At 41.1% G+C, this 15,378-nt stretch overlaps 2 protein-coding genes across 2 annotated transcripts; both read left to right on the top strand.

Annotated features, from left to right (window-relative positions):
* Positions 1-37: 37 nt before the first annotated feature.
* On the top strand, positions 38-5,479 carry snrnp40 (small nuclear ribonucleoprotein 40 (U5)). The gene is made up of 10 exons (XM_034125189.1): positions 38-266; positions 1,241-1,370; positions 1,475-1,568; positions 1,931-2,096; positions 2,267-2,389; positions 2,591-2,711; positions 2,815-2,897; positions 3,736-3,797; positions 4,229-4,332; positions 5,171-5,479. Exons 1-10 carry the CDS (start codon positions 156-158, stop codon positions 5,218-5,220), a joined length of 1,044 nt encoding a protein of 347 aa, XP_033981080.1. The 5' UTR covers positions 38-155; the 3' UTR covers positions 5,221-5,479.
* Positions 5,480-6,600: 1,121 nt separating this feature from the next.
* On the top strand, positions 6,601-14,227 carry nkain1 (sodium/potassium transporting ATPase interacting 1). Its single transcript, XM_034125187.1, has 8 exons — positions 6,601-6,938; positions 7,133-7,502; positions 8,298-8,435; positions 8,538-8,618; positions 9,009-9,206; positions 10,019-10,079; positions 11,234-11,315; positions 12,186-14,227. The coding sequence occupies exons 2-8, from the start codon at positions 7,425-7,427 to the stop codon at positions 12,193-12,195; spliced, it is 648 nt and encodes a 215-aa protein (XP_033981078.1). The 5' UTR covers positions 6,601-6,938; positions 7,133-7,424; the 3' UTR covers positions 12,196-14,227.
* The last annotated feature ends 1,151 nt before the right edge of the window (positions 14,228-15,378 follow it).

Genomic DNA, 15,378 nt, shown 5'->3' with positions numbered 1-15,378 from the left:
GCTTCCACCAATCAAATGCATCATATGCACCGGAAGTAGTTTCCTGTTCTTCTTCGTTGTCGCTCGACGTCCCTCCGAAAAAGACGGCCATTCATTTTTTATAAACTCTAGCAATAACTCCAACGCTTTTGCCTTTTCTTGTTGACTATCTCAGGATGATTGAACCCAAGAAGAGACCGGCGGACATGGCGATGGTTCCAGCCGCCGTGAAGCGGCCCCGGACGGAGCTGGTGGCGGCGGCGCAGTCCCAGCAACTCGTGGCCATGGTGCGTAGAGTAACTACAATCAAAGTCCTCATTTATATCTATCAGAGGCCAACAACACTGAAACACATAATTAAGTCTACATTTATGAACTACATGTCGTCTTAAGTGCACTAAGAATTGCTTTTAGGTGCATAAATGGAACTATGTGGCTAGCTAAACCCCTACGCAGGAAAATAAAATAACATCACTGTGATGTGTTTTTAATGTTCAGAAACAAGGCCTGGAAAAAATCGAAATGGACTTAAAATGTCTTTATTGTTAATATCTTTTGTTTTTTAGATGACAGATTAGTTACCCGGTCACATTTCGAATCAATTAATCTGCAAGTCTCTAAAATGCAGTTTGCACTCTACTGTGATAAACATAAATGTAACATTTGAACAACAAATTATTAGTTATAATAATCATGTAGAAAGAAATTATTCTAGTAAATGTAATGTACACTAAATAGACAGTTTATTAGCGATATCTTGCTTAAACGAATGCAGTCTAATACAATACCCTTGCATTACATCCTACATTTGTGAAGGTTATAATGTTTATCTAAGTTGAAACTACTTTAGACAGCTTCAAGACAAAAGCCACTAAAACTCGTGTTTACCTTAAATCCACTGCAATAAACATCAACTGTACAACTTAACCAATTACATATTATGGAAAACTATTGATGCTCAACATAACACAGCCAATTATGAATCTTTGGGGTCAAAATACATAGTATTAGCTAAAACAAAAGCCTATGACACATGTCCTATTTGTTTTGTTACACAACTGGCCTGGAAAGTCTATGTAAGACAAAACTGTTTTTGAATAGCTTCAAATATATCTTTGTTTTTTTCTGTACTGAAATGTGTGGTTACTCATTAGTTGACACATTTTATGCTGAAAACATTTACAACTGTTAATTTATTATTGGGCTGTAATGCTGATGTTAAATTAATCATATATATTGACCTTTAATTAATCTCCCATAGGGTCCTCCACGGTCCTCCAGCCTGCAGGCTCCCATTATGCTGATGTCTGGTCACGAGGGCGAGGTCTACTGCTGCAAGTTTCACCCCAACGGATCCACGCTCGCCTCCTCGGGATTTGATAGGCTCATTTGTAAGATATTTAAAATCCTGAGGCTCACACGTCCTTGGTTAAACTTACAAACATATTTCAGTTACTGTGAATAACGTGTTGTAAACTGTCTTTCTCTGCTGCAGTGATGTGGAATGTGTACGGAGATTGTGACAATTATGCCACGATGAAGGGCCACAGTGGAGCAGTGATGGAGCTGCACTACAACACAGATGGCAGGTAGGAACGATCACAGATTAAGTGCAATTCTAAGATATATTCTAAAGCACAAAACAAAGTAACACACAAACCTTGAAACTTTTTTGAATGACGGTTGTCAGAATAAACACTATAGTTCAAGGGGGGATTTAATTCAATACAAGTCAACTTACTCCTTACCTTGCAAAACCACCTTCAAAGCTAAATTAACTATTTAATCTAGTTCTTGTAAACAATTGGATGTGATTACACACTGTCCATTTGTTAAATGTATCACTTGGCTTAGGTTACTGGCAAGAGATGTGTCAAACCCATGCTTCCTAATTCATGGTCAATAAGGTGGATAAATGTGTCAAACTGTGTTTTCTTGCTCTTTATTTCAGCATGCTGTTTTCAGCGAGCACAGACAAGACTGTAGGAGTGTGGGACAGTGAAACTGGAGAGAGAATCAAGCGCCTGAAGGGCCACACCTCCTTCGTTAACACCTGTTATCCAGCCCGTCGAGGGCCCCAACTCGTCTGTACCGGCAGTGATGACGGGACCGTCAAGGTATAATAATAAATTGTTGAATTGGATGATATTTAATTTCATTTTGATATCCTCTCTCACAAGTCTCATTAACAGACCATTATTATGTGGTCTTTAATTTATCTAAAGTACTCCAGTCCATTTGATCAGGTTCCTGTTAATCTTCCTACATGTGTTTGTCACTGTTGTAGCTGTGGGACATCCGTAAGAAAGGGGCGATCCACACTTTCCAGAACACCTACCAGGTGCTCGCTGCGACATTCAATGACACCAGTGATCAGATCCTTTCAGGAGGCATCGACAATGACATCAAGGTACTGGCCTACAGCATACACAGAAAACCTGGGAATTGCAATTTCATGTGCTATAAGAAAATGTTTTAGTTTTTCCACTTGCCCCTGGATTTGAACCTCAATAAGGAAAATTGGTTATTATCTTTGTTCTTTACATATAGACCTGTAATCTGTATGTCCTGTGGCTTGAACTCCGTCATCAGCTGTTTCTATGTTGTGCAGGTGTGGGACCTGAGGCAGAACAAGCTGATCTACAATATGCATGGCCACGGTGACTCAGTGACTGGACTCAGCCTGAGCTCTGAGGGATCATACCTTCTCTCAAACTCCATGGATAACACAGGTAAGATGTTTATTTGTATAACAAAATAATTTTCTTAAGCTTATAAGAGTGTCATTGCAATGGCCAGATGCTTCATTTTGCTTTCTTTAATTCCTCTGTGTAGTGCGTATTTGGGATGTTCGACCATTTGCACCCAAGGAGAGATGTGTGAAGATTTTCCAGGGCAACGTTCACAACTTTGAGAAGGTAACATCAATAACTCTGACCTGTATGTACTGACATGTTCTTCCACTGTTACGGCCCGTCCACACAGTAGCGTTAAAAAAATCTTCCAACGCTTCTGCCCATTCACTTTGAATGGGGTGACGTCACTTTGCCTCACTTTTCGCCGAACTGCATTGTGGGAAGCAGAGCGGAGATTTCCAGGCATCTCAGGATTCAAAAGTTGAGCAATGTTCAACTTTTGAAGCTGAGGTGAAAGCGTCAGCCAATCAAATCCCGTTTATGCAAATCTGACAGTTCAAGCGCTAGCGAATCAAACCGCGTGTAAGCTGGGAGTGACATACCGCAGTTCATTTCCTCATATTCCAAAAAATGGAGGAGAAATTAATTATAGCGGTAGGGAATCACCCGGTGCTTTATGACCAGTCCCTATTTACCTACCGGGATACCACCCGGACGAGCCAGGCATGGAGGGAGGTGGCAGAGACAGTGGTAGGTTTTCGCCTGTTTGGGGAGTTTATATCCAGTTTACTTCGGGCTTTTTTGCTTTGTATGTCGGGGGCGGGAGATTCATGTGATTGGTTGTTGGTCGCGTTGCTCGCAAAAAATCCCCAAGCTTCAGATACGCCCACCTCCAAGATTTTTTTTAACGCTGCTGTGTGGACGCTCCGTTATACCATCCGGGGGGTATATATATTGAGGAAAATACTTGAATAACAAATCTTTTTTTTTCACCTAGCAACAATTATTTTTCCCTAAAAGGCATCGAAATATGTCACTTTTTTACTTGCAATAAACAGCACATGATGCTCTTGTCCTTCTTATAACAATGCTGTTTCTAACATCTGTTCCTGTCTTTCAGAATTTGCTGAGGTGCTCCTGGTCTACTGACGGCAGTAAGATAGCTGCCGGCTCAGCTGACAGGTGAGAGGCAACACAAACAAACAAACTCCCATACACATAGACATTTGTATAATCGTCATTATTCGTTTTTTTGAGTACATTTACATGTATTTCTAGAGGTTGCGCTTCTATTAAACTAACTTCAAGATAAGACATTAGCATGCACTAAACTCACTTGTGTAAATGTGCAGACTTATAATTACTTAAGGACAATTTGATTTGGGTCTCTCTTCCTAGCTTAGTATCCATCTTAGATTGCTGGCAAGCTGTAATGTTCTCGATGCAATTTGACTCTTTCAACTTCTTTTAATCCACCTTCAACAGCACAACTTGATACAACAACATAGCACATGATGTATTGTAACAAAAATATGAAAATCCTTCAGTGTCCAATGTCTCAGCTGTCTTACGTTAGGAGTCATTCCAGCTGTTTTTCTTGTCTGTGTTTATAGATTTGTGTACATCTGGGACACCACATCACGCAGAATCCTGTACAAGCTGCCGGGACATGCCGGCTCCGTCAACGAAGTCGCCTTTCACCCAGAGGAGCCTATAGGTGAGTCAGTCACTACTTTAGGATGCATTGACAACAACACATTTTCCTTTTCAAATGCAAACTATATTTATCCAGGTGAGTTTTTTAGCACCGCTTCATTTATAATCTCTTTCCGGACTAACATGCCTAAAAACTTAGAATCACATGACCATTTTGTTACACTGGGCATGTGCGTTAGAATAATAGTTTTTCCTCTTGCACATGTAGGCTGTAGTAGCACTACATAATCCAGACTTTCACAACGACTGCTAGAATAGTCAACAAGGTGGACAACTCCGGTAATTAATAATACATGTTGAATTGACAACATGTAGTCGATGGTAATGTTGTTAGTTTTCTTCAGGAAAAAAGGTCATGTTATGTCAGCTATCGAATCTGGAAAGCAAACGTTGTGACCAATAAGTTCAGTCCGGCAGCGAGCGAGTTTCTGCATCATTATTTTCAAAAGTCTCAGTTTCAGCCCATCCAACGTAGTACTGAAGTTTTCAAACTAAAACGTGTTTATCAGCGTTTTCAGTCGTCTCTGTTTCAGGGTTACGAAAATGCAAGATATTTGTGGACACTAGGTCTAAACAAAGCAAAGATTATGCATTTAAAAAAATAAAACACAGTTCCTAATGTGGAATAGAGATGTTGAAAGACTTTGTGCAGTTGTCTTAAGAGGATAGTCAGGGGATCTAAAGGGAGTCATATTTTAATATTCTTGTGGTTTAGCTAAAATGTGGTTTTCACCCAACACTTATTTTGTATGTGTTTATTTGTTCACCTAAGGCTTAGTTTCAGAACACAACTGACAATAAAAGTTTAATCATCTTTTTCTCTTTGTCTCTATTCACAGTGCTGTCTGGCGCCAGTGATAAAAGGCTCTACATGGGAGAAATTCAGTAGGGAGTGTGTGAGTGTGGGAGTTTGTTCACCTGGATGAGTGTGTGTCTGTGTGTGTGTGTGTGTGTCCTGCCTAAGAAGTGGATGGGTGGTGTCCGACAGTGGGTTTGGAGTCTCTGTAATTTCATGTGCTTCAACTTGTCAAAGAACAACCTCAGGACGTGTGTTTGAAGTTGATCATTGGTCAAAACAACCTCCACAGTGACTTGTTTTTTTTATTCTGAATTGTTTCTTTTTAATAAACTTGAGTATTCTGTAAAAACTGTTTGTGGGATTAATTTGTCATTGTGGGGCATTCCTGCGGTAACATCGTTTTTTCTCCACCAAGGAGTTTATGAATTGTGTGTGTGGTTTATTTGTTTGTCGGCAGAATACAAACAAATCCTTGCCTGATTGCTGTTGTCAAAGCATGGGCCAACATTAGCAAAAATGTAGAGATACATATATAGAAAATGTTATTTAAAATAATTCATCCCATTCTACTTCTAAAGAAAGCATTGTGCCTTTGCTCTGACTATATTACAATTACTTGACAGTGGTAATAATTAAATACTTTGACAGTGAGGGCTTATAAATAAGTTGTTTGGTAAAAAAACGAGTTGAAATGCAGCAGGATATGGTGCACTTCTTACAGGTAACTGATATTTACAAGACTTTACACTTTGCTATTAACAGAGGCATTATGTAATAAACTGTAATAGACTACTTCATGTGGAACGTAACGGTTTTAAAATATTTATCTAGTTGTAATGTATTAGGTCAGTTTAATTAGCACTGTGTAGAATTTCTGGCATGTGACAGCTGTTTAATTGCACAATGAACATGGGTTTACTCAACTAAGTAGGGCTTTAAATGTGTGGGTCACTTCAGAAAGGGGCAAGGGCAAGTTTGTTTAGCACCTTTTGAACACAGGCAGTTCACAGTGCTTTGAGCTACATAGGGTGGATAAATTAACCGTTACAATATTTAACTCAAACAAAATGAGAAGTAGTTACAGTGCAGAGAAAGGACAACATGTTTTAACTGCTTACTCGTTTTTATTTGAGAAAGCCTTATGCATAAGTAAACGAAAATGTGATAACTCGTTTTCCATTGATTGTCATATGGCCTTGTGATAACCGACTTAGCGGTCATTATCTGACTGCATATCTTAACTTTGTAAGACTATCGCACTGCTCGCCTCTCATGTTAAGTAGCTGGGATTAAACACGGCTGTTAATTATGTTTCTTCCGCTCTGAATAACCGCTGCCCGAGGAGACGAGCGGCGGGCTGCTCTCTCTGCTCGGAGCCTCGGACGGGAGTGGGAGGCGATCACAGACTTCGTTATTTTCGGCTGTCTGATCCACCGCCACGAGCTCCCGTTTCTTTTGTGTTCCGTTTTTTTCCGAACGCCTCGCTGGGCTGCTACTCTGCTCGGCCACGCGCAGTCACGCACGCGGGTCTGCAGAATCCATGCAGCTCCTCCTCGAGGGGGTCGCGGTGACTGAGAGCCCCCACCCCCTCGTCTCTCTCTCTCTCACCCCCTCGTCTCTCTCTCTCCCCCCGGCTTCTCCAGCGCCCGCCCCGGCACCGATTGTTGACAAAAGACGCTGCGAGACGGAGCTCGGTGCCCGGTGCTGGTGAACAGATCCGCCCGGTAACTAGTTCCAGTTACAGGAGACGGAGGTCGGGACGACGGGGTTTAAAGGGGGCACAAGGACTCTTCCTCTCCTAGAAAACCGTGAGTCACAACGGGCTGCTTTGTGTCCGTGTAGCCCACGCTAGCCGTATAGTAACATCGCGGGGTCGGTCCCCTCCTCCCCACCGCCCCCCCCGTGTGATCCGGTATCATATGATGCTAATTTCTGTCTATACCCCGGGGCAGATTATGACAGCTTTCCGTCTCTCTTTGTGTCTTTGTGTGTCCCCTCTCAGGAAGGTGTGGCCGAGGTGATTCGGTTGTCGGTGGTGGTCGGACCGCAGCAGGCCGGTGTGAAGTGACGCCCCCCCTCCTCTTCCTCTCTGCTCGTAATTGGTATATTTACTGACAACAAAAACAGCTGCCAAGATGGGTCACTCGCTGTGAGAAGAAGGGCCACACCGACGCTACAGGAGGAGGCGGCGGCCTTAGGCAGGTCTATTCAGCCGGGAATGTTGTGAGCTGAGACCGCCAGGCAGTCTGGATCTGACCGGCGACCCGTCCTTCCCCCGGAGCCTCCGGGGCTCCATGCCGCGTCCCGAGCCCTCCAAGATGGGGAAGTGCAACGGACGATGCACGCTGCTGGTGATATGTTCACTGCAGTTGGTGAGTGTGTGTATACATATATTGTGTGTGTGTTTGTTTGTTTGTCAAAGCTGCCTCTCTAATCACTCACTCACCATGATGATATAATTGGAGCAGCGTGCTACAGACACACGCACATTGTAATCAATTTCTGTCCAGCCTGTGTGTACAGTCACATTAAAAAAGCTTAGAGTTGCAGCTGCAGGGGTGTCATGCCACATTACAGGAGAGGGTGTGTGTGTGTCTTTGAAGTACGGTGGGGGGGTGCTTTGGTATCAGGGCATGTTTGTATGTCTGTAGTAGAGAGAGGGGTGATAGCCCCATTCTGGCAAAAAAACATGTGAATGTTGAGATGGGACAAGGAGGCCCCATCTGGCCTCCATTCTGGAGTTAAAGTTAGCTATGTCTTGTGGCTACAAATAGCTTGACTATCCCTCTAAAACATAATAAGTGTGTAATGTGAGATGGTATCAGCTATTTCTGTAGTGAGAATGATGGAGCGCAGCAGTGTGAGGGCTAGTTATCCCGGCTATTGTTTGCTGTGCTGATGAGTTGTGGGGAGGCAGGGGGATTTACTCGGCCCATAGATCCTCATTAGTTTGGGGGAGCTTTTAGGGGGTTGCTCCTCTTTTACAGTCACTGGACTGGCTGGTGCTCCAGGCAGTTACCATGGAAACAACTGCGGCAGACCTGTGTATGTGTGTCCCTGTCACTGTGTGTGTGTGTTTCACCGTGTGTTTAATTTGCATATATCCTCGCTTGTGTGTGTAATGTCTTTTCTCTAATGTGTGCGTGACCCCTCCCACTGTCCCATAGGTGGCAGCCCTTCAGAGGCAGGTGTTTGATTTTATGGGCTATCAATGGGCCCCCATCCTGGCCAACTTCCTGCACATTATGGCCGTCATCCTGGGCATGTTCGGCACCGTGCAGTTTCGCTTCAGATACCTTATCTTTGTGAGTATTTCCCCCCCCTTCCAAAGATGCACACAGCTATTGTTTACTTTAAATTGATATTGCATGAGTGTGCAGAAAGTGATCCCTGTATCTGATTGGCAGTATGCAGTATGGCTGGTCCTTTGGGTGGGCTGGAACTCGTTCATTATCTGTTTCTACCTGGAGGTTGGAAACCTGTCACATGTGAGTTCAGTCGTTCTGATTGTGTAACGCAATATTTGCTTTATTCCATCTGTCTAGAGTTAGATTATTACTTAGTTACAGATTATTTTCGTGGTCAAGAGATACAATTTGGAAGACTTAGAAATATCAGAAAATACTCAACAAATTCCATCCCAGTTTCTCAAAGTCCTAGGTCTTTCAATGTTTGAAAAAGTTGTGTTTTGTTTGTACAAAAAATCCAGAGATATTCAGTTTAATATGATATTAAACAGAGTAAAGAAGAAATATAAATACACTGTTAAAATATATCCATATTTGAGAGCCCTAATTAGTTAATCACTCAACCATGAGAATAACCCTTATCTGTAGCCATGTTTTTATATATGTGTATGTATGTGTGCACATGTTCAGGACAGGGACTTTCTCATGACGTTCAACACATCCCTTCATCGCTCGTGGTGGATGGAGCATGGTCCTGGTTGCCTGGTGACGCCCGTGCTGGACTCCAACATGGCCCCTGACGACCACCATGTCATCACTGTGTCCGGGTGTCTCCTCGACTACCAATACATAGAGGTGTTGAGTTCAGCCTTTCAGGTCCTATTGGCTGTACGTATCTCACTCACTCACTCACTCACTCACACACACACACACACACACACACACACACACACACACACACACACACACACACACACACACACACACACACACCACACACACACACACACACACACACACACACACACACACACACACACACACACACACACACACACACACACACACACACACACACACACACACACACACACACACACACACACACACACACACACACACAGGGTTCATACAAAGTCTTGGAAGTTTTCAAAATGTTTCATTTAAAACGTTATGTTTGTCCAAGGATAGGAAAATGTTTGAATTTGAATGCTGTCCTACAGAAATGCTGGATTTTTGCATCCTCACAATCACTCATGTAAAGCAAAAATATTTTGCTAGCATCCTGCACCTGATGACTCAATTAAATCAAACCTACTAGACTTTTATTTTTGCAATAGCTTTTATGTATTCATTTGAGATGTGATGACCAAAGTTCCATCAATGGTTTAGGTCATAATGGCAGCCCACTGCTCCTAACACTAGGATGGGTCAAATGCAGAGAAACCATTTTGTTACATAGTAAGTAGGCCTACTGTGTAATGACAATAAAAGTATATTTAAAAAAAAAAAAGTACCTTGAAATTGGTTGAAAAATGCTCTTAAGAAGCTTTACCGACCCTGTAAAAATACTACATTTTCTAAACATTGTTTAACAGTATTTATGTTTGCTGACCCTTTATTGACACACACTTTAGTCAGCAGTGACTCAGTCTGTACAGCAGCAGTCATTTAATTTCAGCCTCTCTCTTCTCTAACAGCTCTTTGGCTTTGTCTACGCCTGCTACGTGAGCAAAGTCTTCCAGGATGACGAGGACAGCTGTGAGTGCTCTTATCTTCTCCTAAAAGCTTGTTGATCCTCTTCCAGCGCCTTGTTCAGCCGATCAGGTTTACTTGTGTCATTCTCTGGAGGGGGGTTTGTGTTAACGATACACAACTTTGGATGTGAGTGCTGTTAGCTCATTGTCTTCTCCTGCCGGCTCATGCTGAGCTAAATCACCGCAGAGAATTCCCTCTCGGGGATCTGACCGCTTTATCTGTGGGAATATTAGAGATATCTGTCGGAAGATTCAAGGAGTCTGTCTGCTGGTATGTGCTTGTCTCTGCCATCTGTGTGTCTGAATGCTTAATCTCCTCCTGGTGCTCACATCGATGTTTCACTTAATGAAGTAAATTAGGTCCTTTAGTTACAATACGCCATATGCATTTCCTGTAAAAGGAAGTGTCATGCTATGCCAGCCTGTCATGTCCAAACAGCACGCTTTATCAGAATAATATGCACGTGAAAACAAAGTGCTGATGGGAAAAGATGATGATAAGAGCATGCAATGTAACGGCTGATGCTGGATTCTTGAAGTTCACACACACATAGTATTTAATAGTTCTATATAGAAATGTTGTAATTTTATGTTTTTCACATTTTTAACTAAGAAATACATTAAAAAATAACACACAGATAGGAAAACAGTTATATTAACCATAACATAAACACAGTTTTAGGAAAAGCAGCCCTTTGGATTGTTTTCTTAAAAAAAAATGGTGTTCTGCTTCATAAACTCAGAACATTCTTTCTTCAACATTTTGAAGCAATGACAACTATACAAAAACATCACAGGATTAATATTATTATTAAAATGTCACATCACGCATCACAAACCAGATCACTCACTTATGGTCTAAATCTCCACTGATGCAGAAAATCTGGGACAATTTTCTCTTTGAGCTGCCGCCACATATATTTGTTCCTTCCACATTGATCGGGAAAGATTAGAACAATGTATCAGTGACATAGAAGCAGTGAGACGGTATCTGTGCAGATTCTGATGTCAGAGTGTATTACAGTGATATAAAGGTGTTGTTCATCAATAGGTTTTCCGGTCAAAATAGAATCTGATCTGTGAAACCAACACCTGGTCAAAAAACAAATACATATTTAAGTGAAAGTGTAATGATGTCATTTCTTTCTCTTTTTTTAGTTGATTTCATCGGTGGCTTTGACTCGTACGGCTACCAGCCTCCTCAGAAGTCTTCCCATCTGCAACTGCAGCCTCTTTACACGTGAGTTACAGATATAACATGCTCTATTTTAATATACTTTGTTGTAATATACCTTGTTCTCCTTCTTTTTGATCTTATTGTTACAGCTCTGTGTTACTCTAAATGTTTAGTGTTTGAGTCCCTCACTAAGATTAAAAACCACTGTAGCTTAAACCAAGATATGTACAGACTTTTAGTCCCTAGATTAGATCAGGTTTGTATTTCAATGAAGTTTAAAATACTGTATTTGTTCCTTAAGGGGCAATTCCAGACAAGAAACAGAAATACACCAAAAAATAGTATACATACATACACAGGGATTTGGAGAAAGAGTATCTAACACAGGTCAAAGGGTTAAAGGTCAAACGGATATTTACCAGTCTATATAAAAGGGAATTTCATTTCTATTATACAATCGGCTTTTGTACCAAACCAAACATCCGCCTTTTTGTCTTGCGTATAGACGATTTCAAATGAATTTCTGATATCTGCAGCTTACAGTAGTTATTAATATGTGTTGGGTCTTTGTTGATATTATATTATTTCTCTTGCCTTGCTCAGTATTAAGCTTTAGAACTGATGCTAACCACCCCTTGCAGTCAGGTCTTGTCTTCAAGACAAACAGATGTTAACGAACCAATTCATACGTAGTTAAAACACTTAACTGCAATATTATGGGAAAATAAATGTTACAGCCTAGGCCAAGAACACTGCAAAAAACTCCCTCCAGATCCACAGAAGCCTTATGTTTTTCTCCTGACGAGTAAATCAAACTTTATTGTGTAAAATCAGTGGAATGCCCCTTTCCTGCACATATATCAAAGTACAGTATACGTTACATTGATTTGTAACACTGTGTCTCTCACTGATCTCATCCTCTCTGCATCCCAGGGCTGGTTAACCGTTGGTAGCGCCCCCTTCAGGCCTTACCCTGACGGTGTCACTGTGGATTGAAAGCGGCGGTGCCTCAATACACTCACTCTGTGTGTCACAGTTTACTGGAAGAATGGACTTACCCCACTCGGAGGGAGAGACATCTGTGCGTGAATGCATGTGTGCTTGTGTCAGAGAAAGAGAAATACAGCCCTGAATAGAATGTACAGAACTCAGGGAAGAACCAGCATGCCAGGTGGTGTGATAAGATGAAGGAGGAGGAAGAAGAGGAGGAGGAGGAGGAGGAGGTACAGATAACAAGAGCTGGGGAAACCTCTGTCAATTCACCGAGGACACACTTCACTAAACTGCCAGCTCTCAACACTCTCACAACTGTGTGTATGTTTGTGTGTGATTGTGTAACACCACAGGACTAGCTGGTACTTTGTGGTTGCACCCTGGACTCTTACCACTCGGTGTCCCTGTGACTTTTTTTTTTTGGGTCCTTATTTGTGTGTGTGTGTGTGTGAAGGGGGGGTTGGGCGGGTATGTGGGTGGGGTCACATAATAAAAAGAGGCACGGCTCGTACCTGTTGTCGTATTAGAACGTGGTGATGTCGAACTAGAGCAGTCTTACGATTCCCATTCCCAAAGCCATCTTTACCTGGCTGTTGTTGTTACGTGTTGTTAAAACCACTGATAACACTCAAGATTTTAACATTACTTGTCTGCTGCGGAAGTGAAACAGAGCAGGTGGAGCCGAGAGGATAAACTGCTTAAAGGATCAGGCTGGTGATATTTCATACATTTTATTATTGACCAAAACCAACAGATCCGTTCATCACTCTCTCAAAACTTTTAAAACGTTCTCAGCTTGTGGCTCTTGGGACCAAGCTCTTGTTCTTGGAGGAAGTGTTGAAGCGTTGTTGATTTTTTTATTTATCAGTTAATCTGGTTGCCTTTTAGTTATTTATTAGTGTACTAGTTATATCGTTTTTGTACGCACAAACTTTCTCCGCCTTCCTTTTTTAAGGAAGTAATTTATTCGCCAAAAAAGAGAAAACGCACAATAAACAAAGTCATAGACACTATTATGTGTTTGTTTGTTGGATATAGCCATAATATTGTTATCAAGTTATTATTATTATCGTGAAGTCATAATATCGTGGATCCCGATTTAAGCGCGCATTTGTTTGGTACTATTTACAGCTGCAGGACTCAGTTTGTGGGATCATTTCAAAAATAAACTACAGTGCCTAGATTCATCAGAATGAAGGAACATATCACCGAGTGCAACAGTGTGGCTCATTGATGTAATTTTAAATATTATTTTTTTAAAGTTATGTTACAACAATGGATCACAGAGGAATGAGATATATCAGGCTCTGACTTCTAGTCAATGGGATAATTTCATGGTTGGTTTTGGTGTTTTAATGCGATTTGTTGACAATGAGATAAACACAGAATATCACCAGACTTATCCTTTAAAGTTCAGCAAAAAATCCAGTCAAATGTCCTTTGCCAGGATATTTAGTTTTCAGGAAAATAAACTCAGCCTACTGTACATGTAATGCTGATGCTAAGGGATGCAGATGGCTTTGGGATCAGGCATTAGTGTGTCTATTTGGGGGGGAGCAGTGGGGATACTGTGCATGTAAATAACCAGCCAATGATTGTTTTGTTGGTTACATTTAGAAAGGGGGGGTTGCATTAGGGGCGGGTAGGTCTTGGGGAAGATTGGTACACATAAAAGTTTTGTCTTCATACCTGTTTCTCTTGTTCCCCCTTTTTTGATAACGTCATGCTTCCCTCTTTGAACCCGACTGCAGCAAATTCTCTCAATCTTTTTCAAAAACGACATTCACCTCTGCAACTCATTCACTGATTTCCACAGAAGAAAGGCCATAAAGTAGACCAGAGAGAAACATAACGTCATGGTCAAGTGTTATTGTAATTCTAATTGAACACACAAAGGAGAACATGGGGACAGGTATGAGGTGAAGACCTTATTTGGTGTAGGGAGAAGTTTGAAATAATAAAAATACACTTTCTACGTTAAATATGACTTTTGTTGTCATCTGTCGACACGCATTATAAATGCTTTTATTCCTAATTTTGATTACATTATTTTTATATTTGGATTAAGGTGCACAGAATGACATTTTTGCCGGATTAGTTTGGAAGATTATTTATAAAAAACTGCTATAAACTGATATTGTATAATGAGGATTTGATATGTTGTAATATATTGATGCGTTTTTCGACTTTAAAAAAAATCAACTTTCATCTTAATTTGTCCACATAGGCCCTAAGGGAAATTGGTTTTGCAGCACAGTGTAACATAAACCTAAAAGACCCACATTAGAAAATAGCACTTTGATTTCATAAAGGGATTTAGTTTATTCCTGCAGTGATAAAAAGTGAGCTCACCGTGGCTCTTTCATTTAAGTTCCTCTTAAATGGTAATAATTAAATGCTAGAAATGTAGATGTTATGTTCCTAATCATTTCAAAGAAAGATCATTATTGTATTGTTTTCTTCTTGGTTTATGATTATACAAGGCCCTGTAGCTATAAAAAGTGCAATCCTTTACAGTAAGTACTTTACTACAGATGACTGTGGTAATTCAAGTTTAATTTGCTTAAACTATTTTTTATTTAATAAACAAAACAAATCAACCACAACATAAAACTAAAACAATGAGCCTGTGTAAGTGGCATTGGGCAGATAGGTGATTTTGTTGTTGTGAGTTGTGAGGTGCAAGACAAAAAAAATGTAGGACTTTATAACTTTAACTTTATTGTCGAACTACACTTCAGGCTATTCAATCCAGTATGACTGGACCACATAAGTATTTTTCATCAGCCTACCCTTAATATTTCCATATGATTACCATAGATTATTTTGTACTGGGCTGCTATCATCTTTTTGCATTACGTCACCCACTTACCGGTTTAGGGCAGTCTTATTTACCCCAGTCTGCAGACTCGGGGTTGTTAGTGGCACCTTACCAAAGACCCAAAAAAGGGTATTTTGTTGTTATTTAGGCCACACACCATCCTCTCACATTCCGCAGGTGCAGCAGAGCATCCTGCAGCCGCACACTGCTGATCGTGTGGCGCAGCACGTTGCCATGGCTGCCAAGCTCCCCGTTACCGTAGAGACCCCGGTACACTGTGTACAGTCCAACCCCCGATAATAAAATAACATA

This window comes from Trematomus bernacchii, unplaced genomic scaffold (genome assembly GCF_902827165.1).
Source record: "Trematomus bernacchii unplaced genomic scaffold, fTreBer1.1, whole genome shotgun sequence".
NCBI classification, from domain to species: domain Eukaryota; kingdom Metazoa; phylum Chordata; class Actinopteri; order Perciformes; family Nototheniidae; genus Trematomus; species Trematomus bernacchii.
Note: the sequence above shows the minus strand (reverse complement) of the source record. Positions and strands in the feature narration are given on the sequence as shown.